Raw genomic sequence first — 26,441 nt, 5'->3', positions numbered from 1 at the left:
ATCACTTTGACTTTAGAAACTCAAGCGGTGCCCTTAATTGCTGTGAAAGTTTTTTTGTTTGTCGCCATTCCAAGCGAGCCATCGGAAGGCGTGAGAGGTGAACATTCGGGCGAGCGAGTGCAGGTGACCCGTGAGTTATCTTTGTTTTGAATGGAGCAACAAGTCAGCCACAGCTCCTTGAGTGGTTTTCACCACGAGTCGCTGAAAAAAAGCCTCAAGTGCGCAGTCATTACCGGCCGCACGTCGCTAATAATGTTTTAGTGCCCCCCGTAAAGCCGTGCTGGGCACACTCGGGGACAATAAAGGGCACGGCCCGTGCGGTCAACCAACAGGCTAATGGGCAACACGTGAAACTCACGCAAATACAGATGTTGTCCTCCCCGCCGCACGGTTGGCTAGCTAGGGTGCGAAATAAGTTCAACATACAAACGGTGCGTACAACAGGCACGGTAGCGGTGGCGCAGCGCTTGGCGAACACTGCACTACGAACCCGGCAACCTGAGTTCGATTCCTTGGGAATGGCTAACATCACAGAACGAGTGACAGCTCAATCGTAACTGGGCTTCATTTGAAACGCAGACAGTATGTTGCGTGTCTCTGTGTTGTCTCTGTCTGCTTGTGTGTCTGGCTGTGTGTCTCCGTGTCTGTGTTTTCTCTCTCTCTCTCTCAAATTTAGTTCTACCTGATGACGGTTGCTTGTGTTGCAATCGAAACGTCGTATTTCATTATTTATTTTATTTTATTTATACGTGACTTTACCGAAAGAACCATGGTTCAATAAACCTCCCGCATGCCTGGTACGGCACGGATAGTCCTTCGTCCACCTAAGGGGCTCGCATAATTATTTAATGACGTTACAACAGGTAGGGAAATGTAACTGACAAAGGCACTTACGGAATAAAGAGACCAGAGCAGGTTTGTGAACAGGCTCTAACCGTCCACGCGCAAACATCCATCAGACCTCGCAAACGATTAAATAATGGGCACGGTTATAGCCCAATTCGGTTCGCACAAAATCGTCCAAACAATGCCGATACGCAGGACCACTGTGCGATCGGATTTGGCCTCCGGAAGTTGCTACCGTTGAACTGCTTCTGAGAGTCTCCGTTTGCACGCCTCTTATCCGCACTCAGGGGATTATTGTGTCCGTCCGTCGTGCAGGGAGGGGCTGGGTGGGGAGGGAGGGGCTGGGTGGGAAGGGGAGGGGCTGGGTGGGGAGGGAGGGAGGGGTGGGGCTGGGTGGGGAGAGGCTGGTCACCCCGTGGTGCCCTTATAAAACTCAACGTTTAACCTACTCACGCCGGCTTGTGCACGCCCTCACAGTCGGGCATATTTGCGGAATAGACCACGCCGCCGGTGACCCTGGCCATTGACCGAGCAACCCAACGTTTCTACCAGCTCCCTCCGCAGGAATGTGTTAAATTTGAGCTTTTATCCAATCAGATGTTCCACCTGTGCTGTCTCCACCTCCCCGGGTGAAAAATGTACCCTGAGGCCTTCAGAATGTCGAGTGAATCTCCTCTGCTGTTGAAGCAAATGCGAACGTTGTTGTTGATTGTCATATTCTTTAACCAATCAAATTTCGAGTTTGCCATGTTGGGCGTATTCTTTGACACGCCGGAGCCTTCTAGCTGGCCTAGCCGCCTACGCTAGCATTTCTCGTGTGGCGTGATCGGTGGGCCAGTTAGCTAACTGAAGTAAAACTAGCTAGCACGTAACGTAGCATCATCTAAGATTAATTAAACTTTCTTTCGTTACGTTTAGATGTAGTGCTTTAGATTTTTTTGGTTTTATTTTTCTGTGGGGAAGCCTGTTGAATCCTGATTGTGTTATTTGTGTTTTACGGCATTTTTGCTTGCTTGGTGATCGTATGAGTAAATGTGACTGGTTGTTGTGAGTTTGTTTGGTAATGACATTAATTTGGGCTATGCGATGTCTATTTGTGATGCAGGATCCTGTCATACTGCGTAATAGTGGTACATCCTTGATGGTTTCAGTCACCATGTATTCACGTCTCCGCAATTAGTGTATTGTAACTCTCATAGGTGTTGAGCCTCGTGTTAAATCACTTCATTACACTCGATAAAGGTTACTGTCACTGTGAATATGGGGTGGTTACGTCGAATGACAATACACTATAGCCCTCGTGTCATGGTGAGGTTATTCGAAGGCGGTTTAATTGCAGGAGAATCGCATTGAAGGCCGAGGTGTTAAAAAATTAACCCGTAAAAACAAAGTTTTTCACTATAAATCCTTTATATGCGTGGCGGCTAAAAACCTCTCGTCCTCTGGCTTGAGATGGCTGCCACCTATGGGTCAGATGATTGTCTGCCAGCATTAAGCAATTGGTTATTAAATATATTAAAAAAATTCCCTAAACAGTGTAAAATTTTGGAAAAAATTTTCACGAAAATTAATTGTCACGCACAACGAGTCTGTGTGGAAAATATCAGCTCGATTGGATCACGGGAAGTGGGTTAAAAAAACGACCGAAAGATTTGCACGGTCGAAAGTAAGCACGCAAGCAAGCACGCAAGCACGCAAGCAAGCAAGCAAGCGAACTTAATATAAAGGATTTAAAAAAACGGACCGCCGCTGGTGTAGGCCAATCAGTTGTAATGACAATGCATAAGTAACATTGTTGTCAAAGCTTGTCTGTTTATATATTTTACAACGAGGACGCGTGGTTGATGCAGACTTGATATCTTGTGATGGGTGTCTGTTTGATGTTTGAACATCTTAACACCACCCGTTTTCTTGCCGGGACGGGTAAAGCCTATTATTTTTTCATCAATGTACAGTCATCAGTAACTGGGATGAAACTGGATTTGAACCCAGGCTCGCAGATGTGCGGGATCACTGTCCTTACACAGGATTAGCATTCTAACACACCCAGCCACCTCCACACACTTATATATGAAATATACGTGGTGATTCATATATCTAAGCACATGTCAACCACTAATATACGCCAATTCCTTGACCGCATTACTCAACAATTACAGGGCGGAACAAAGTCTGCATCATTACCACGTACACCGATTAACGTACGTGTGTAGTAGTGTAATCTAAGATTAACCTACATACACTGTAAACGTGTACCTTACTACACTAAACTAAAATCGTGTTTTTTATTTTACCAGGTAAGGCCCATTGAGCAATACAGCTATTTTTCAGAAGCGATCTGGCCACAAACGATAGCCCAACAAAGTGGCTTATCATTTGGAAATTTGTAGCAGCCAAAGACTCTAAACGCGTGTTTCGAAGTGTGGAGGGAAAAACCAACAGGGAGAGAGACACGCAAACTCCAATTATACAGTGGCGTCAGGGTTGGGATCGAACCCACGACCTCCTGTATAGCAGGCGAGGTAGTTAACATCTGAAATAGCCATTTAGGGCGTGTGCCCTTGTGATAGCAGAGGAGTCTCCCAAGCCTCAACGTATTACGATTTAGTTATTTATATCAATCGAATGTTGAACTTCTTTTGCGCCATACGTAGCCCTACCGTACTCATCTGAGGTACGGGGGAAGGACATCAAACTAAACACAAAAATCTGTTTTAAATAAACGAGTTTTGACCATACTTCACCACGCTGGTTAGTGCGGGTTGGTGAAGGGAGCAGCACATTTTGAATCGCATCTCGCTGAGACGGTCACCGCATTGCTCGGCGCGTGTAGATGCGCTTCTGCGGCCGTCTGGAACGCTCTTCTGATATTAGGAAGCCACTGGAATTATGCACTTTTTAATCATCTCGATTGAAAACTCATTTGTGTACAACTGCTTTTTGTGTTTAGTTCTTTATCTTCCTCCCCCCGCACCTCCGATTGGTACGGGTGGCTACGTACGGTGTGAAAGAAGTTCACATACGTCCGTCCATCCGTGAGAGGGCACAGGAAGGTCGCGTGGAGAGCCGGTGCCAACCAGCCCCAGGGCAGGATGGGGGGGGGAGGGGTCTGGCTCCACGATCGTTTCCGTGCCCGGAGTATCCTCTCGGCGCGGTGTGTGTGCGTGCGAGCGTGGGGGTACGAGCGACGCTTACTATAAATTGATGTAATTTCCCATGGTTTAGCGTGCGCCACATCAACCCAGATCTAAACAGCGGCGATAAATAAAGCGAGTTATGTAATCGCGCGCGGACGCTGGGTACTGCGCCGTGAGCTGGAGCTCCGCTCGGGCACAGATGGGGTCTAAGCGCCCCGTGGGATAACGTGTAAAACACGGGCGCTGTCCACGCATCGAGCCAGCGTCCTCTCTCCGTCTGAAACGTCTGCGGGCCGCCGAGAGTTGAAATCTGTAAATGACGAGGAAAACCAGGAAAATTAGCCTGGGGGGAAAAAACCCCCAAAAATATTTGTTTTACCGCTGCCTGTTTGGGAAAGCCACGTTTTACAAACTCTCTGGGGTCGGTCGGTCGGTGGGTCCAGGCGACACAGTGGTGGCGCAATTCAGATAGCTCAAGCCGGTGGTCTGGGGAAGGCAGTGAACATCTGTGTGTGTGTGTTGTTCAATCCAGCCGCCCAAAAAAAATCCATATTAACCTCGTGAAAGCTCGACTGGACATGTGTGGAAAAGAGCTTCATAGCTCATCGGATTCCTCCAGTATCAAGATTCCGATCCTGATAAAATATTCTAATTCTGAAAGCCACAGAGTGCTGTTTATGCATTTTGCCACTCGCAATCATGATTAACATCAATTTCTGCATTTCGTATATAATGCCGTGCTATAATGGTCAGCACACTGGAATTGCAATACATTGGTCGTCGGTTCGATCTCTCGGCGTTACACATCGCACCAGGTACTCATTTGAGGCTGAGTCGACCCAGGGGAGGCCCAGGACCGGTTCAGATAATCGTCACTGGTGTAGGGCGCGAGCTGGGATTGAACCCGGGTCGCCACGTTCCACTACTGCTCCCCAAACACATACACGCACGCAGCTAGACTGACGCCCATTAAAAAAATTAACCCCAAAACAAAGGATTCAAGAAATAAACGGGAGGGCACCACAGCCGATCGGCAGGTTGCGTGTGGTGGGATACAGTGTGGGCACTCCCACTGCTTCCGAGGCGTCTGGCCAGTGTGGAAGAGTAGGCTAAGCACCCAATAGATGGGCTCTGAGGAGCTCCCACTGGAATTGTTTGTGCATTGAGGCAGAGTTCCTCCAAGCTTGGATTCAAGCTCTGGGACATCGATGATTTAGGAGAACCAAGTGTACTGAAAGCCAAGGGGATCGCTCAGTGGGCTCTACCTGATAAGATAAAACATAGTCTAGTTTTATTTGAATATGTTTTTTAAGTGATGTGTTTACCTTTCCTATTTTTGTAATGTTTGTTGTTGTAACGTTCTGACCCGCCCCTACTGGACATCCGCCATAAAGAGCTCTATAGCTTATCGGATTCCTCCAGTGTAAGTAAATATTCTGATACTGATTCTGATTTAAAAAAAAAACACAGCTTCACCAAGGGCCACTGATCGTGTGCGGGTGAAAGTCAATCAGGTGAGCCGGTGCCAACACGAAATTATATATTTTATATGATAATTATTTTTGCTCCAACTTTGCTGTGTGTATAAAAGGGCAAGGTCACCGCCGACTGTGATCGCATTCCCTTCTCAAGGGCAGCTATGCAGCCTATTAATGATTCTCTCGTTGTGGTGCCACGTTGCTCTCGGCGAAAGGGGGCCCCAATTCCAGCCCCGAATCCACGGTCACCAAAGACAAATACGCACTAACGTTCTCCATTACACCCTCTTACAGCCGCTTAGCGCAAATGGGATGGTGCTGTTATTGTGCTTAATCTGAACACAACCAACGGGTGCCTGGTAGGCCCTGACAGGGGGAAGTACACTTATCGGAGGTTTATTGTATTTACGTTATAATGAGTGTTCAATCATTCACTAGCTAAGTCATTCCAATAACCAATCGACATGGCTCGCGACCATGGTGTAAATGGTTAACGTGACACACTTGCAATTCGGAAGGAGCGATGGGATTTTTTTGTATTCCCACATCCCCCCTGAATCTTTTCAATTCCCACCTCCCCACCTCTGCCCACCCATCAATTTATAAATGGATAAACTCGAGTAAGTCAATCGGCAGGTCACGCGTGTCGTGGGATAAAGTGTGGGCATTCCTTGCATCGTCGAAGATGTTTTTTTTTTTACCGGCTTGAAAGAGGACCCCACAGGATACCTCCACATTGACCACATTGAGTAAACCGCTGTGGTCTGTTTAACACGTAGCAGGCTTTCGCGACCAATATAGTTCATACTAAACGTTTTGGGTTAGATCGCGTTATTTATAAATGTGTCGTAACCCTCTACCACCCGACACGGTCAAACAGCAAAAAAGTGTCACGTTGACAAAAGACAAATAGTTCACTACTTTAGCCCACCGGTGTGTTGAAGCGTGAAACCACAACATTTACAATTTTTGAGTAGTACGACGTTTCGCTGGTAATTGCATCCAGCATCATCGAGCAATTCTTGCTCCCGGTCTTAAATAGAGCAGCAACAGCAGGGTGACGTCATCATTTAACTCATCAGGTACAACGATTTGAGGCGGAGGGGGGGGGGTATTGTAATTGTATACTAAATTTCGATTTAAAGCTTTCGTGACTGCAGGGATTCATCTTCTTGGTTCTTTCGGTAAAGTCACGTAGAAGGGAAGTAATAAAATAATAAAAATAAAACTTGGCAGTGTCTCATTCTTCACCTGAAGACGGCTGCTTGCGTTGTAGCCGAAACGTCGTGAGAATTATTTTATTATGTTTTATTTTTATTATTTTATTACTTCCCTTCTACGTGACTTTACCGAAAGAACCAAGAAGAATTATATACTAGATTAGTAATCAGACAATTGTTACGATGTGAGTTGTAGATTAGTAATCAGTTGCAATGTGTGTTATTGTAATTATATGCTACGTTAGTAATAAGTTAATTCGTATTTGTTCAATGGAGGAGGAATAGCAAAACTACACCAACTCTCTCTCTATCTTCGGAAGCCCTCTCGTCGTGATCCACCACCACACCTCCAAATTGGCCCTTCAACTCCTGAACAATATCGCCGCCATCGTACGCAAGAATATCATGCCACGAGGTGTAAAGTTGGAGAAAAAGACGAGACATCTTTTGTTGTTACGAACTCGCCATACGGTGTGTTCCTGACTGCTGGTGTAAGCCTCATGAGTTGCATGCAAGCGCTCATGAAGCTCTTTCCAGGTCATGAGCTTTGTCGCTGACGCACGCTCTCCGCTCTATTATAAGCTGGGGGGAACTCCCAATAACGAGCGCTTGAACTCCCACTGAGAAGCCCTCTCTCTCTGCCACGGAGCTCTCGAAATGCACGCACAGGTTCGCAGATTAAGCCTGTCCCACCGACCCATTTTCAGTACGACTCTCTATTTAAGCGACTATCTCACGGTCAGCTCAATGTGTCAAGATCTCGTTCTTGACACGGGTGTCTTGACGTTTCGCTGCACGTGCTGAGAGCTTGGAGCCTGTCGGAGCCCCTGGGGTTTGTTGGGAGGTGCTGAAGAAGCTCCCGGGGGCACGTGGAGCGAAACGTCGGGCATCGTGCCAAATAACGAGCGGTACAACCCGAAGCCCCGTCGTAAAGCTGTAGGGCACAACCACGAAAACCTATGCAGTTGTATTTCTGTTTGCTGTAACAGTACGAAGGAACATTAGAACATTGAATTTGTCTGTTCTGTTATGGATTGATTCAATGATGCAGCATTTTAAGAGTTTATTTAACCAGGCAGAGGCCTTTATCCAACAGGGGATTGACAAAGAGCTGCAGATGATTATCTTAACCAAAGGGACTCTTGAAAATCACGTCTCATTTCCAATGCGGTTCTGGCAAGACGGCAGTGATATATACATTCGCCATTCACTTACATAATCACATAAATAACCATCTAATTATACCCCCCAAAGTAATACATGTATAACATGTATACATTGCAAAGATGAGGCCAGTAAATGTTATATATGAAGATTTTTTAAAAATATATATTTAATATACGAGACATTATGGATGGGTTTTTTTCAGGTCTCTGCATTGTGATATTTGGCAATATTGGCTTCATGTGTGGTGGGAGGGAGTACAAATATAAGGGATTCAGGCTCACAGTTCTGCACAGATGGACACAAGAATCCATGTGCTGTGTTGGCAATCTCCCTGTCCCCACACAGCTCCAAACACATGGCACATTCTCGTGGTCCCCCATACAAGTACGAACCCACTACGCTTCAGAATGTGCCCCAACTTATCAGACCCTGGGAGCTAAGCAGGGGTGAGCCTGCTTGGGATGGGTGACTACCAAGGCTTGTTGTTGTTGTTTTTACAATTAATTTAATCGCAAGGGAAGAGTGAATTATGACAACCACGTGGTGTGCTTTGAAGCACACACGACTCTCAATTAAATCCATAAAGTTAAGAGTCGAGTTTAAAAAAAATGAACAAAAGTCAGATGCCTAGTCCCGGGTTCAGTTATGGATCGTGATGAGCCGAGAGCGTCCGTCTCGTTTGTATTGTTTGTTGTTGGAACTTTCTGACCCCGTGCCCATACTGGACATGTGTGAACAAGAGCTTTATTGCTCATCGGATTCTTCCAGCCTAAATATTCTGATTCTGACTACGAAAATGCCAACATGACCCCAAGCTCCCCGTTCCCATGCGATGTATCCGTTTAACCCGGGGTTTAAAAAAATAAATGTTATTTATTATATTATTTTATTCTGTTTTATTTTTATTATTTTATTACTTCCCTTCTACGTGACTTTACCGAAAGAACCAAGAAGATGAATCCCTGCAGTCACGAAAGCTTTAAATCGAAATTTAAATGTTAATAGTTTGCAACTGTCTGCCGTAACACACATTTGACGTTATGGGAGGCCGTGACGTTGGATGTGAGATTCATTTGAAGTTTTTCAATGCAACAAAAATGATTTCAATGCAACAAAAATGATTTCAATGCAACAAAAAGGATTTCAATGCAACAACATATTTCAATGCAAATCTACGCGAGTAGCGAGACAGAAACAGTGGGAACCACTCGAACCAACACGGCTGAGAGAGGAACCCGGTTACAATGCCGACGATTTACGCCAAAATCCTCAAGTACTGTTACTCCCCTCAGGATCGACAACAACGAAACAACAATAGAAATAAACTACAGGTATTTAAATACAATATACACGAGTAGTGGGACACAAATAGCGCTGATAAGAGAACAATTCAGAAGCCAGACGGCTGAGGAGGTCCGGTTACAATGACGACGATTGGTGCCAAAATCCTCAAGTTCTGTTACCCCCTCCCCCCCTCAGCATCGACAACACAAATAAAAAAAATATTAAACAAAATCTACACGAATAGTGGGACGCAATTGGCGCTGAGAAGCGGATAATTCAGAAGCATTTCACCAACGAAGGCACATAAGTTTCAATGACAATCGGTGCGTCAAAAATAATTATCTCAGGTTTCGACAACAACCACCACCACAACAAAATCCATAGAGGCGTTGTTACACAATCACTGCCTCAAAGCGAGCATTACTCACGCGATTACACGGGCACGACTTTGTGTGTGTGTGTGTGATGGCATTATTGGTGGTGGGAGGAGGGTTTGGTACAATCTTTTCTTTATATTTTAACGTTCGGCTTAAGCTAATCATTATTTTGTACGTGTGCGTGACACGGCAGCGATGGTGGGTGTTTGTGTTCAGTGGCATCTCTCCCACTTTAGTATAACATTTCTTGCTGTGGTGTTCACACCTGATGATAATTGCTTGTGATGCAATCGAAACGTCGTGATTACATTTTTTTATTTTTTATTTTTTTAAATCTTTATTTTTTTCTTAATTATTTCTTTACCTACGTGACTTTACCGAAATAACGAAGAGAATGGTATTTGTGTTGTTCTTTGGTTTGGTCACCGCACGCGGTAACTGCGCGAATATTAAAACCCCGAATGTCAATCGGCAAATTCCCTGGGACAAGAGTGGCAGCCTTTCAACCACCCAACCACAACAACCACCACTCTACCCCCTGTCCCATCCCGGTATTGAGACCACAGTGGGTTTCGTTTTTTGTAATATATCCCGAGCGTCCTCTCACATCCCCTCCATTTGTGTGGCGACGTTCGCCAGGGCCGGGTCGGTTACGAAGACAAAAAATTACCCGTAAAAACTAAGTTTTTCACTATAAATCCTTTATATGCGTGGCGGCTAGAGTCCTCTCGTCCTCTGGCTTGAGATGGCTGCCACCTATGGGTCAGATGATTGCATTGCACCATTAAGCAATTGGTAATTAAATATAATATTTTTGTCCTAAAAAGTGTAACATTTTAAAAAAAAAATTTCACAAACATTAATTGTCACGCACAACGAGTCTGTGTGGAAAATGTCAGCTCGATTGGATCACGGGAAGTGGGTTAAAAAACGACCGAAAGATTTGCACGGTCCTAAACAAGCAAGCGAACTTAATATAAAGGATTTAAAAAGGCCCCTTACGAGGACGTCCACCTTGGAGATGGAGTTGATGATGCCATCGGTATCGCGTTGCGGGTAACAACCGTGGCAGACGAGGATGCCTGATGCACAAATGGATCATTAAAAAAAAACCTCTCCAGTCAGTATACCTGTCAACCAACCCCTTATCAGTGCCCTAGCTGATTACAGACCAATTCAGATACCTTATTGGTCACCCTGTGCCCCTTATGAATTTCAACTTTAATCCTACAAAATCCCATCACAAGGGAGAAACACAAATAGACATTCACCACTAGTACACTCACCGCCACTACACTCACTACATAAATGTCAACCCCTATCAGTGCCCTACCTGATTACAGACCAATTCAGACCTTACTGGTCACCCCGTGCCCCTTTTAAATCCCAACTTTCATCCTACAAACTCCCATCACAAGGGAGAAACACAAACAAATAGACAAAAACATTTTCTGTTGCCCGTATTGAAACGGCTGCACGCCGTATGGACCTGAAAACTCAATTTCTCTGTACAAGAATACGGGCAAACCAATGGGTTGACAGCTATGATACCTGATGCACAAATGGAACATTGAAACATAATTATCTCTCTGGTTAGTTATGCGACTGTGGTCATCCAGAACAGACCATATACAACGTATTATAACGACGCAATGCCCCGATCCACAAATACGAAGGAAGGCATCACACCGATACACTCCGCTTACTCCTGACTCGGTTATCTGAACGTGAGATTGTAGTTGTTGCGCTGCACCTACATCAGCCATACAAAAGAAGAAGACAACGCGGGTGATATATTTTTTTTAATCGAACAATCATGATGGCTTGCGTGCGGCAAGATTTCATCCAGCAGTGGAATGATCATGGCCGTCAGGTGTAGTTTCAACTCAAAAGTGCCGTCGATTTAGGGTCAGCGAGGTTCACATTCCTCGTTGCTCATCTCTTGTGCGTGGCGGTCTCCCATCCAAGTACTATCCAGGCTCAACCCTGCCTAGATTCCGAGATCTAAAACTAAACAATTTGTATTTGGGCACTTGCTGGACATCTGTGGAAAAAAAATCTTCATAGCTCATCGGATTGTTCCAGTCGAATTAAAGTTTCTGATCTCGGATGAATTGATCATAGACAGGTATACGAGACAAAGATTCCCTCTATAGCCTGAACAGACTGTTGGGTTAAGTTCTGCTAGCGAGCAGCACCTATGAAGGCCAGCAAGGTACATGAGGGGATGGGTGGCCAGCACCATAAACCGGCCTGCCTCTGCCTCCCCAGTGGCGATGTTTATACATCCCCCCCGTGCTAATTTGAGGCTGAGTCGACCTAGTGGAGGCCCAAGACCGGTTCAGGTAATAGTCATTGGTTTTGGTGGCCGTGAGCGGGAATTGAATTCGGGTCGCTGCGTTCGTAGCAGAGCGCGCTAACCGCTGAACTACCGCTCCCCACGGATATGCATTACACACACACACACAAATGGCTACGCATGTCTGTGTATACGCATATACGAGCCACATACAAATTCATGTCTGCATATTAATGCATTCTTATAGCAGGTGCAGTAATCAAAATGTACGCCGTGGAGTTGTGAAATTATTGGTAAGCAAATGGGAAATTGCAGTCTTACTAAAATGTAATCATCTCTACAGTAACAGTTCAATCAAATGTTCTTTATTTCACTAGATAGAAGCCCATTGAGTTGTGAAACCTCAAGATATCCACGCCAGTTCAAACACTGGAACCATATATAAGGGGTAAAAAATTCCATCTGGCAATGCCTCTTCACATGCACGCTGGGAAAGGCGCGTTTCTGAAATACATTTTTGGAGGCAATACCAAAACACATTTTCGGTTTCATAAATGTTTTGTTAATATGTAAGGGCAAGTATTGAAGATGGACCAGGACCAAAATTATAGGGTGTGTCTTTTAAAAGTACTGTATAGCCAGGTATATTTAAAATAAATACACACCCTATATAGAAAGCTAAACTCTGACTTCAGTGCAAAAATCTCATTACCGGGCAGGCTTAGCTACATTTCCATTCCCTGGATAGTTTTGAAATGAAATCTTTGACGAGTATGTGAATTTGTTAACGTGCGAATTTGCGAATGTTTGCCAATGTTTTCTCTCTCCACGCTTCCATTGTCCGCTGTTCGCCACGAGACGCGGTTCGTGCGACGACCACAATGCCCATTAAAATGTTACAAATCAAAGATGTGATTATTGATTGCAAAAATATATATTTAAATCGAGTGATGCAATCACAGGTCTGAATTGAAACTACTCAGCAACCCGTTTATATATATACGGTGAAGTATCCACCCATTCTGAATGGTGTTACACTATACCATGCGGTAACCCCACATGGTATAGGGTCACACCAATAGTGACTGATGGGGTTATACTCGTAGGAACCTCCTGGTTACACCAGCCCACAGGGGATTATTGTGTCCGTCGTGCAGGGTGGGGCTGGGTGGGGAGGGGAGGGTGGGGAGGGGCTGGGTGGGGAGGGTGGGGCTCGGTGGAGAGGGGCTGGTCACCCCGTGGTGCCCTTATAAAACTCAACGTTTAACCTACTCACGCCGGCTTGTGCCCGCCCTCACAGTCGGCCATATTTGCGGAATACACCACGCCGCCGTAGACCCTGGCCATTGACCGAGCAACCCAACGTTCCTACCAGCTCCCTCCGCAGGAATGTGTTTAATTCTTATTCTTTTTTTTTGTCGTTGCTGCTGCTGCGTCTTCCCACAGTTGGCCCGCTTCCGCGAGCTGCTCTTCACGTGCGAGGGGGACAACGAGACCTGCATGGTGGACAACTACCGTCCGCCACAGCCCCTGGGTGGACGCAAGGTGCGCGCCTCCTTCCAGTGAGGAGCGCAGCGGTGGGGAGCACGGAGAATCATCATCACCCACTGCCCGTGGCTTCCCAACCACCAGCGGGGAAACGCAACCCTCGCGCACACGACACCTGCACCGCTCGCTCGTGTAGCCCCTCTCCTCCCTGCACCCAGTGCCGGATTACGCTAGTGCGGGGTTCTGCAGCGTATGTTATAAAGGGGCCCTAAATATTAAAAAAAACACATCAATATGAAACACTAATTTTTAACTTGCATAGGAAAGTAATTGCATTTTTACATTTGCTATACCGCCGGATAATACGACAAATCGCTAACCTTAAACATCCACTCGTTCAAAAAAGTTGAAGGCGGTATAGTACTATAGTAATAGAGCAAGTGCAGAATCACTGGACCGGAATTGATAGCTCGAAAGCATTTAGAGCGGGGCCCTTGAAAGCTTCTAGGATAATCCGGCACTGCCTGTACCGCTTGTCACATGCCATGCCCGTGTGGATTATCCGCGTGTCTGCTCACGTTTAGGGTCACTTAGAAACAGGACCGCCAGTCACTGCGGTAGGGGGGGGGGGGGTTCGTGGGTGATCGGACACCCGTGGAAGTGGATTGGGTATGGATGGCCAAGAGACACCCACACAAAAAATACATTTGGACGAAAAAAATGACGGATCGGTCTTACGTTGCATGTTGCCGTATGTTGAACTTCTTTCGCACCGGACGTAGCCAAACGTGCTAATCTGAGGTGCGGGAGGGGGGGGGACGGGGTTAAGGACAATAAACTAAACGCAAAAAATGCATCGACCTAAACTAAACGCAAAAAATGTGTTGAGTTTAGGTCGTTGCATTTCGAGTCCACACATCGTTGCCCCTTTCAACAAGGTCACGTAAACGCCGATTTGTGCCGATGATGGAATTTAATGCACAGCCAGCGCGCAGTCGGCAGGCTCGGAATGCCGAGTCAGTTGCCAGTAATTGCGTAGATTGGACGTAATAACAGTACAAGTAGAACTCCTCTCATCCGTGATGAAGTGGGGAGTGTGCACTTCACGCATCCTGTGTGTAACCTAACCAACAATCACGGCACCCACCCCGACTCCCAAAGTGTGGCTGCGCCCCTGCTTATAAGGCCACGGATTGCCGCTCTTAAAGCACCTTTTGTGCTTATAGCAGGCGTCTAACGATGCCATCTAGAAGCGTGCCACCGATTCACATGTGAGTGTAAATTCGTGACACTCGCGAAACTAACATGCTCAGCATCACGCGTGTGATAACTGATGGTGTTATATTGTAACGCACATACTATACAAATTATAATACAATAGAGGCTATCGGAGTGAGAGAGAAAACAAACATTCAAAAGAGACAGTGAAAAGAAAATAACTAATAATCGATTCTTTATTCAAAATCATGACCACCCCCCACCACCCACACAACATCATCGGGCGCTGAGATGGGAGATATTTACACGCCTGGTTTCTGGCCTCGGAAGCAATTTGATGACTTTCAAACGCGGCTCAAATTGTCTCACAAGCAATGGATTCCTACATCTCAACGATGACACATACCCCGGTAAACCTGAAAACTCTGGGCCAACATTGTTGGAAGCATCTGTGGACCAACGTTCCACGCTTACTGGGCATGGACTTCCGTACGACACAATGTGCACGTGTGTGTGTATATATGATCGCTAACAGCACTTGCCCCTACAGTCTGTTAAGGCTATATGGGGGATCTTTGCCTTTATCTTTGTATACACATTGCACATGTACAGTCCGATTGTCAATCATCCACTGCTGTCTGCACGAGGACCTCCCCACGCCTTGCGGGCCACGAGGGGTTAAATGACCATACTTCACCACCCTCGTCAGTGTGGCTTGATGAAGGTGGGGGAGGGGGTGAAGAACAACAATGGATCTGCTACCCAACAGCGCCCACTACACATGTCTTTCATTGCGTGGTGGTCTCCCATCCAAAGCACTCTCCAGGCTCCAACCTGCTTAGCTTCCGAGATCTTGATGAGATTGGGTGCACCTTTGGGCGAATTGGCCATAAGCACGTATACATTGCACACACTTAATTGGCTATGCATGTACACGTCAACGCTTAATATAGCCCACATACAAACCCACGTCGGCATATGCATGCATTATTATAGCACGTGCAGTCATTGTAATGTAAGCCGTGTAAGTGTGAAATTAATGGTAAAGCAATGAGGACATTACGGCATAACGAATATGTAATAATCTACGCAGTAACATTTCAATTCAATGTTATTCATTTCGCTAGACAAGAGCCCATTGAGTTCTGTTGGACCTCCATTAGCCATATGTTGTAAGAGATATCCTTCTGTAAGTACTTTTACAATTGGACAGCTATAGTCTCATATCGGTTGGAGGCTTCAGTTCAGGCTGTGACACTGAAACATAATAACTTACACTCGCCAATTACGTTACAGAGTAAACTGGCACTGAGTAATTTAGCCCCACTAAACCCAAGATAATAACCACCACACACATACAGTATGTCACGTAATAATACATAAAATACACACATACAGTATATAACATACATTACTGTATATAACATCAGTGTAATGTGATAAACACGCTTAATTTTAAACACCTAATGTGCTTAGAGGTACAACATTACACGAAAAAATCCCAACCTGTAATCCGTCGCTAATGGTGAGCGACGCTCTCTAAGCAGCTCCTAAGTAGCTTAGTGTCTTTGCTTGCTTTTTAATTGAGTTTGATTCAATGTGGTACTTAACCCCTGATGCAGCTATTAAATAAAATAAACCCCAACACATTCATATGCTTGGTTCTTTCGGTAAAGTCACGGAGAAGGGAAATAATAAAATAATAAAATATAAAACAATAAAATTCTCACGACGTTTCGACTGCAACACAAGCAGTCGAAACGTCGTGAAACTTTTTTTAAAATATTTTTCTTATTTTATTGTTTCCCTTCTACGTGACTTTACCGAAAGAACCAAGAATATGAATCCCTGCAGTCACGAAAGCTTTAGATCAAAACCCAACACATTCGTCAACAACAATGTGCGGCATTCATAATACAAATATAAAATAGGCGACGTTTCGGACAACATCCCCTTCTGTAAAGCACAATGAATTGTACGTGCTATGAAGTCGGGACATTTTTTAAAAATGTGCCTATAATTTTTTTTAATTTTAGAGCCACGGTGTTATTGATGAACGTGTTGGTTGTGCCTGTGCGAATAGCGTCACCAATTAACATGCAAATATTTCAAATTATCCGCAAGCTGTACATCGATGTCAACACATACGATAGGGGGCTCAAACCCGTCAGACAGAACGGAAAACGTCTACCTGCAATTACGCTTCTCCTCCAGTCCACATCTAAGATTACCGTCACGGGCTGCCCACGACCAAACCGCGTGAATATTTAACGCGTGGCCGCCAGCTCCATCGTTGATTTCTGGATGGAATCGCCGCTCGAGTGGTCTGCCGATGTGTGTCGTACAATCCTCCTCACCTCCACGCCGACAGCCAAAGGGTGGACGTGTCCACGCAATTTGGCAATGGTTCAAGTTCATTTATTAGGTATAGCCCTGTGAGCCATTCGGCTCTTGAATCGGGTGCAACCGCAAAAAAAACATGAACAAGAAAAGTGAATATGTGACTAAGTGCAAACAGAAAATCCAAGAAAAGACAGCAAAATATTGCAGAAAAAACACCGTACACCAACGCTGTCTGCAAAAATCCCAGTGGGATGCAAGTCAAACAACAACCACAAGACAACTTAGATTAAGGCCATCAGTCTTACTCCGTACTAGAACAAAAAACATGGCCAAACCAGTAAACTTTTCGAAATCACCAAAAGAAAGCAATAAAACAGTTATCATAGGAACTGTGACGGAATTTTCACAACAAACGACAAACAACACGTACTGCCAAAACACTGCAGCCATAGCTGGCTGCATGAGTCACTCCACAACAGCAGCAGGAGCATCAATCGGAGTATTCTAATTTTTTAATGCACCTTTAAGATCAGCACACTAAATCAAAACACGGGTCATACTTTGCAGTGATCATCAATGGTACGGACAACGACACCCTCGGCTCGTGCACCACCTCCGCCGTTGCTGGTGGGCGATGCGACGCGGACGGCGTCAAAGTTTCGAAACGAACGAAATGCGTGGACCCATTGCGTAGGGCACGTGGTGTGGGTTGCAGAGGGGCATTGCGGCGATACCCATCGCTGTGCTGTACTTCGACGCTCTCACGTCCGCTCTGAGCCACCGGTTCGGGATATAAATCGCACACATTGGCAAAAGTAAATTGCGAATTACGCGAACGTTCTCAAAACGTTGTAACCACTCGCAAAGGTTGAACGAGCGAAAGCAACGCAGAGTCGGATGTGGACGCGGAAAACTGTGTTCGCTGTGTGTCCACATTTTCACCTGCGAGCTTATTCATCTTTCTAGAAACAGATTTACGATGGCAAACCTGCTTCCAAAATGTGGCCTTTCTTCACGCACTTAGCTGCCAGGGAGGAGGGGGTGGTGGTGCTAAAAGCACACGCACTGTTTAAACAAGCAGCATCGTGCAATCTGGTCACGTTTTATATGAGGGTGGCTTCGCATTGATGTGCGATGTCTCGTTTGTCCCAAATCAACTGCTGGAATTTTTTGTCTGGGGCTAAAGCAGATTCTCTATTAGAGTAAGGTGTACCAACAGTGACTTTGTAATTGAATGGAAACGTGTTTTTTCCCAGTGATGGACAATCATTATCAGTTTAATTAATTTGGAAGTTATGCAGAGTAAATTGCAATACGGGATTGGGCCTGCTGCTCGCATTCATTGATTCTTAATAGACTCGTGAGTGATTGTAATGCCTTGGGAAGCCTTCATCCAGATGGATTTATCGTGGCTGATTATGATCACGATCGTCATCATATGCCACGATCTATTCAAAGAAGAACATGTGGTTTGTTCCAGGGCATCCCTGATTTATCGCACGGCATAATATTTTGTGATTTAGCAGTATGTGGTAAAGAGAATATGCTTTTACTGTCTACTATAACACATTCCTGCGGAGGGAGCTCGGTCAATGTCCAGGGTCAACGGCGGCGTGGTGTATTCCGCAAATATGGCCGACTGTGAGGGCGGGCACAAGCCGGCGTGAGTAGGTTAAACGTTGAGTTTTATAAGGGCACCACGGGGTGACCAGCGCCTCCCCACCCAGCCCCACCACTCCCACCCCCCACCCAGCCCCACCCTCCCCACCCAGCGACCTCCCCACCCGTCCCCTCTCCACCCAGCCCCGCCCCTCCCATTTTTGTATGCACGACGGACGGACACAATAATCCCTGTGGGCTGGTGGAACCAGGTGGTTCCTACCAGTAAAATAAATGCTTACATGCGAATAGTTCACTGATATATTGTCGGGTTGTAGATCGTGTTGTCTGGCCTGACGAACTAATCTCCCAGCACGTGGGGAAAAACGACGGACAATCTTGGATTTTGATCATCGAGCATACGCAGTAAACATACGAGCCATCGGAGACACGGATAAACCAAGCCCGTAAAATAACACTTTGATAAAGACCACACGAAAAATACACAGCTTATATATATGTGTGTGATTCCACGAAACTGCACTCTTTAAATGCTAGCTTCTTATTCTATATTTCATATATCTATATCTAGTATATGCATCTGTGTGTGTGTGTTTGACTTATACGCATTCCGAAAGTTATTGCACAATTGAAGCACTAAAATTGGCAGCGGGCACGTGTAAACTGTCATGTCGAGTTGGTGTCGCGCTGGCAAAAGTTATCTTTAACAAGAGGCATGCACATATGTGCATGTCCCACATGCTGCACTGACGATTCTGCACTGCTCGGTGTAGCCGTTTGGTCACTGGCTGGCAGCTGTTTTAGGGCTTCCTTTAAAAAAAGATTATGTTGTTGTTGTTGCGCAGATGAGAGTTAATCGCTCATACATGCACATTAAAACAACATTTTGCGAATGTGATTCCCGGAAGGGTCTATCTATGCGTTGCGCAATGATTTCCATCGAACGATCTGTCCCGTGTTATCTTGTTAGCAATAAAAGCATCAACGAAATGGCCAACGTGTACTCGCTTGTGTCAGAGGGGGGCCACTTTGTGTTTAATGCGGTGCGGTTATATTAATGTTGTCTGCATTTATTATGTTTTTTGTCCGTGTTTATATTCAAAAGCCAATGAAATTTTAAACGTGGGCTTTCATGACCAATATAAGGATTAATAATTGAAAAAAATATTGGTCACAATATATCATCATAAATATAATATGCTTATTTGTCCAGGAAAGCAACACTGAGTTGTATGACTCTTTTTTTGCAGGGTCCTGCATTGGATATTGTTTTAAATATGTTTTAGCCAGAACTAAATATAAGAATAGGTGTTACCCTTTCTGGCAATACAACAGGCGTTAAGATGTTCAAACACCAGATAAATACAGTACTTGCCAGGAATCAAGACTGCAATAACCACACATACGTGTGGTGAACATGCAGAGAAACATGCTCTCATATTGTATGCATTGTCTTTGAAACTGATTGGCCTACACCAGAGACAGCTTTCTTTATGGCCTAGTCTCACCAGTGTCAGACCAGAGAACAACGCCAAAAGGCAGACAGCACAAAGACAATGCACGGTGTGAGCAGCGATATCTTGCTACTTTAAAATAAGTAATATTTAAAAAATACTTTTTTTTAAACACGCTTTAATGAAATGTACCGTACGAATAATTAAAGAACTCCACGACTCCAAGAAGTGGCCGCAAAGCTTGCCATAACGTAAGGGACCGTGGGCAATTATAGCCAACGTCAGTTTACCGTGGCCAATTAGACCCAAGCCGAAACATATCATATAAAAAATAATGTTTAAAGAGATATATTTTTTATGATAGAATATGAAGTATACCAAGTTTGCAGTCGATACCACATTGGGAAGTGGGTTAAAATTTATTTACAAGATTTGAGGATACAACATCAGACAGAGTGAGTTAAATGAAAGCGTGTAATAAAAAGGGTCCCATGATGTGTTTAGCCAATTAATGATTATTTTATACAGATCGGGCGAGTTAAAATGTGGATTGCTCTCCAACACACCGGTTAGCTGAAATCGGTACCACGTCGGCGCGTGCGTTCATCGCGTGACAACTTTATTCATTGCCCGTGTCGGGTGGAGGAGGATGCATAACGACACACACACTTTACTTACACGGCGATCTGACCCAAACACAGATAAAAAAAATATTTATGAATGAAAATATTTTTAAGACATTTGTCTTTTAGGGACATTCTTAAGACAATTACAGTCTACAGTCGTTTCACAGTAGGGGTGGTGGTGGTGGCGGGCGATGTTGCTACGTGGTTTTACCCAATTAATTTATTTGCGAAAAATATTCAAATTCGGACCGCGACGCCAACACACGCGGCTCACTCCTTTTATCGAATAACGTGACGGGATCTCTCACGGACATTACGATACAGACGGCGTATATTTAACACACTCGCAGTATTAACAATGGGGGGTATTAACCATGGGGGTTAACACTGCCGCCTTTGTATCCCGAATACCCGATGTGTACACGCCATACTCATTTAAGGCTGAGTAGACCTAGGAGAGGCTCAGAAGCAGTTCATATATCAGACATTCGTCACCGAGTTTGGCTTTGAGCGGCAATCGAATTCAGGTCGCCGGGTTCGTAGCGCGGTGCGCTCACCACTACACCACCGCTCCACTCAATAAGGAGAAGCACTGATTCACAAACGATGGGGACACGTAAATGGGCCCTCTTACCAACCCGCCAACGTTTCACTGCCTTGAGAAATTAATTTCACTGCCTTGAGAAATTAATTTCACAATTTGCCACCGTCTAGACAATGCAGCAGCTGATTCAGCTTTATCTCGTGCGTGAAGAAATGGCACTCACTTGCAACACGGGGGGCTTGGCTGCTGTGCAATGCCCTCTTTCCTAACTCTGGCCGTGTGTGACCATGGGCTTTTGGCAGTGTCCATGTGCAAAAAAAACCCTTGTAATGCAGTCGTTTTTGTTTTGTGAGTTGGAAGTACATTGTTAATAGTGCGTGTGCGTTAAACATATGCCATCTGTATCCGTAATGTACGTGATAGACCCCGTCACGTTATTCGATAAAAGGAGTAAGCCGCGGTCCGAATTTGAATATTTTTCGTAAATGAATTAATTGGGTGATTATTTTCGAGATTCCCCACTGGAATGCCTTGCGTCCTTCGCGACGGCTGACTGAATACGACAATACGTACTGCGAAAGCAAAGGGTTTCTTCCGTCTTGCTGAGGAACAGGGAAGGAAGGTGGCAGCATGGATGGCGATTCACAGATCTGGGACTCACACAAAGATCTACGTGACCTTTCCGAAATAACCAAAGAGTAATTCCTGCAGTCACAAAAGCTTCAAATCAAGTTTTTATCCCCCGTATAGCCTGTAACAGACTATTGGGGCCAGTGCTGTTAGCGAGCACCTATGAAGGCCGGCACAGCACACAAGCGGGTGGATGGCCACCAACCACACCCGGCCGCCTTTGTCTTCCTAGTGGCGATGTTTACACACCGCATCAGGTACTCATTTGAGGCTGAGCCGACCTAGGGGAGGCCCAGGACCGGTTCAGATGATCGTCACCGGTGTTGGCCGTGAGCGGTAATCGAACTCGGGTCGCTGGGTTCGTAGCGCAGCGCGCTAACCGCTACACCACCACTCCCCCCTCCATATATACATACCCTGAGCTGTTTGAATCGGTCCCACAATTGTGCGCACAGGTCTAGTAATTTGCAAGGCGTGGCAGGGTGAAGTGGCAGCTGCGGATGTGAAACGCCAAAGCGCTTGTGACGGCTGCAATTCAGTGTGGCTGTGTACTCCCTCCTCCGCTGCAGGGATTTCCAGATTGGATGCACGTCGCATCAGTTACTCATTTGAGTCTGAATCGACCAATTCAGATAATTGTCATGGATGTTGGCCGTGAGCAGGATTCGAACTTGGGTCTCCAGGTTCGTAGAGCAGCGCGTAAACCACTCTACACTACCGCTCCCCATGTGTCTCTCTCACACACACACACACCGTGTCTCTCCCAGACATGACAGGCGTGTGCCACCGCGAAGGCAAAACGATGTACAAATTCATCTTCTTGGTTCTTTCGGTAAAGTCACGTAGAAGGAAAATAATAAAATAATATAAATAAAAAATAACGCTGTCTTTCCGACAGACCTGTTCTTCACCTGAGGACGGCTGCTTGCGTTGTGGCCGAAACGTCGTGAGAATTATTTTATTATGTTTAATTTTTATTATTTTATTATTTCCCTTCTACGCGACTTTACCGAAAGAACCAAGAAGATGAATCCCTGCAGTCACGAAAGCTTTACATCGAGATGTACAAATTGTGTCGCAAATTCTGTCACATGGGTTCGATTGCAAAGTCAAGAAAACCAGGGAACCACAATTGTAGGGACTGATGAGAATGTGTTGCGCATATAGGATGCCGTGGTTAACAGCCCTCAATCACAAACTACTGTATTATGAATATCATATTCTAAGGTTTTCGGTAAAGTCACGTAGGTAAAAAATTAAAATTACAATTTATTTTACTTTTATTAATTTTAATTTTAAATTTTTACCTACGTGACTTTACCGAAAACCTTAGAATATGAATCCTTGCAGTCACGAAAGCTTCAAATCTAGAATGTATTATGAATCTCTAATACTTTAGCGGGCAGCCTATAAATGGATCACCCTGTATAACAAGAAAGCTAAAGCAGAGCCTGTAGTTGTACATGCAACGGCTCGTAGCTGGTGGTGGCTGGATATCGATGGTCTGTGGCAGAGCGCTCAGCTCACAGCACGAAACATCCTGGGTTCAGGTCTGCGTTTCAGTCATGCGTAATTAAAGAGGGGTCTCAAGTGAAGCGATTTTAATGGTCAAAGCCTGGTCACCTTGCAATGACTGCACACAGTCATTTTATAGAATTTGTTTTTCACATAATGTGGCATAATCCAGCTCTGAGGATGAAGTTAATGGTCCTTATTGGATGAACACTCTTTTCGCAAGAATTAAAAAAATGGACACGGCCCCCGAGCATGAACGAGGCCATTGATAAAAACATCATCGTAATAGAATAACAATCCCAATGATTTCACGTGGCAAACTTACGCCCGACACAGAATGGGAAAGCTTTAATCGAGCAGTGGATTGACAAAGGGCTGTAAATTATTATTATTATTAGAAGTAATACCACATAATAACGAGCAGGTCCCTAATCCCAGTTGTGCTAAGGTAATGCTTTGGGGCACAATGTCTATGGAGGCTTATTATTTATTTAGTTTTCAATCTGCTAATTTAACACAGGTGCAATCAAAATCAGAACTCACAAATGCATTCACTCTACCGGGGGAAACACGGCTGTCAATTTCCTGCGATGGGAGAGAGGGGGGGGGGGAACTGCATCACGCCGGTAACAACCGCGTTGAAATACAGCTCCAGGGAGGGTCAAAGACCCAGTGTAACCAAATACAACGTAAGAAGAAAAAAAACCGACGACTCCCCGTTTCGCCTGCAACGCATGGCGGGTGAGAAGCAGGTGAAACAGCACGCAACCAAACAACAGGGAAACAAAGCCCCTGTTGACATGAGACACAACGATGAGAGATTTGGTCACCTTCAAAATAATCACCTTTTCCACTTTGGGAGGGCTGCGGTCGTGCGTTTAAACCTTGGCGATAAAAATCACGCTTAAGAATGCGGACAATCTTTTCTATGCCTATATTTAATAGAAAATGTACGAGGTCTTTTTGGGTTAGATCGTGTAAATATATACATGTGTCGTTAAACCCGCCGCCACCCGACACAGCCAACTTAGTAAGGGTTGTCACGTTAACAGAACGTGGCCAATTCGTCACTAGTACAGCACACCGGTTGTGTTGGAGAGCCAAGCCACAACATTTACAATCTGAGTACAATTTTTGCCAGAACTTACAACTAGCTTCATCAGGCAACAGACAGATTTGTGGAGGGGTCTTACTGTTTCGTTCCTAATTTAGAGGCGTAGATGTGGTGACCACGCTTCTGCGCTCTTGTGCAAAGTGGGGGGGGGGGGGGTTGCTGAGTCAACGTACATTATGCATGTGCATTTTGCGAGCCCTTTGATCTTGTCCTTTCGTGGTCACCACATCTACGCCTCTATATAAAAAACGAAACGGACTTCTCCACAAATCTGGCTGTCGCCTGATGAAGCTCGTTGTAATTACTAACAAAACGTCGTACTCAGATTGTAGATGTTGTGGTTTGGCTCTCCAACACACCGGTGTGCTGTACGAGTGACGAATTGGCCACGTTCTGTTTACGTGACAACCCTTACTAGTTGGCTGTGTCGGCGGGTTGGCGGGTTTAACGACACATTTAGATATTTATACGCGATCTAATCCAAAAAAACCCTCTATTATGGATGATATCATTACACACAAAGTGTTCGATACAAATGAACCACAGTACCTCGCCATTCTCGTCAAGGAGCATAGACCATCAAGGGAACTCCGTTCATCCTCGCAGCGGCTTTTGACTACGGTCACTACATCGCGCACTTTCAGATGTGCTTTGGCGGCCGTCTGGAACGCTCTTCCTTACGATATTAGGAAGCCACTGGAGCTATGCACTTTCAAACATTTGTAGAGTAATAGCGTCGGCTGGTGGATAGCAGCGGAAACTGTGGTGGACAGACAGCACACACGCCGGTGAGGGCGTGATCACGTGGTGTTGGCAGGGCGGAGGAACTGGGGCAAGGGTCACGGAGGACCCCATCTGGAGGCCCCTGGAACCTGCTAGCGGGTTCGAGAAGGGAGGCGCGGTCAGGGCGGAGCCAGGCCGCGCTGGGAGCATAATAGGAGTTGAGAGCGGGGGGCTCAGGGCTGCCGGTTCTGGTGAGTGGACTCGTCTCCTCAGTCGCCGCTAGATATTGCGCGACCAGATAGTTGTTGGCTGTCTCGGTCAGCGCCATCACTGTTACAAGGTTAGGGTTGTGTTTAGGCTCGGGTAGGCGACTATGGAGAGCAGTGACGTGCGGTGAGGTCAATGGCTGGTATCAGAGCCAGATTCACACTGAGGGGAGCGTGTGCTCATTGAGGGGGGCGTGTCTGACACGCCCCCCTCTGTGAGGCAGATGTGATAGCTGCCTCCCCTGGTGCTTTTTCATTGCAGTTTCATAACGAGACCAGCAAGCCTAAATATATATACACATACGTGAAATAAGTTACCTGGAGTATGGAAGGCGAGGACATTAAATAAAGGGGTCGACAAACATTACATTGGTGACACACTGAGAAATAGTAACAGGCACGAGCTTATTGCCCGCGCTCCATCCAGTTTCTGAGGGGTTGCGCAATCAGAGGGGAGGCTGAGCTCGTCGCTGCCTCACCTCTCATCGCTCCCTGTATTTGCAGCGGAGCTCCGCAAATTTGGCGATTTTGATTATAAAAATGATTGGAATCGTACAGCAATGCCATTTATAACACGGATCAGTGGAAAAAAAAATCTACATTTTTAGTTTATTATTTTTTACTTTTCGTAACAGCTATTTCTATTCGAGTTATGACAGGTGGAGGCTGTGCCTGCCCTGCCTCCCCTGACCGCACGCCCCTGATGGAGAGTGTGAGGACAAACCTGTGAAGTGTGGACTTGTCAATAAATAAGGTGCCTCCTGGAAACCCTTGCATAGAACACGTGTTTATCTGTGGTGGTGGTCGTCTGAAGTCAGTGGTGAAATCGCATGTACCAATATCGGGGGCCTCTCCGTAGCATGACCAAATTTTACATCCCCAAACACTGGTGCCCATTATATTATCATAATAGAATTAATCAACTTCCAAAAGTTACAAAACTGGCTGTGAGGTCAACTGAAATTTGTACATTAATGTTAATTTTAATATCCTTGCTATTTATAACTGCCTTTTTGAGCTGCGTTGCTTAGAAACTTACCAATGCATGCCCACTGCATAATTGCCACACCACAAAACATATAAGTTAGCAGA

At 45.4% G+C, this 26,441-nt stretch overlaps 1 protein-coding gene across 1 annotated transcript in view; it reads left to right on the top strand.

Annotated features, from left to right (window-relative positions):
• LOC133356013 (carbonic anhydrase 2-like) overlaps positions 1–19,470 on the top strand; it is a 45,857-nt gene extending 26,387 nt beyond the window's left edge. Inside the window, exon 7 of the mRNA XM_061573505.1 lies at positions 13,255–19,470. Coding sequence (XP_061429489.1) covers positions 13,255–13,374 — 120 coding nt within the window. The 3' untranslated portion in view covers positions 13,375–19,470. The remainder of the gene's footprint in view (positions 1–13,254) is intronic.
• Positions 19,471–26,441: the final 6,971 nt, after the last annotated feature.

Source organism: Lethenteron reissneri, chromosome 52 (genome assembly GCF_015708825.2).
Source record: "Lethenteron reissneri isolate LAM-NWPU_2019-01 chromosome 52, ASM1570882v1, whole genome shotgun sequence".
NCBI lineage: Eukaryota > Metazoa > Chordata > Hyperoartia > Petromyzontiformes > Petromyzontidae > Lethenteron > Lethenteron reissneri.
Note: the sequence above shows the minus strand (reverse complement) of the source record. Positions and strands in the feature narration are given on the sequence as shown.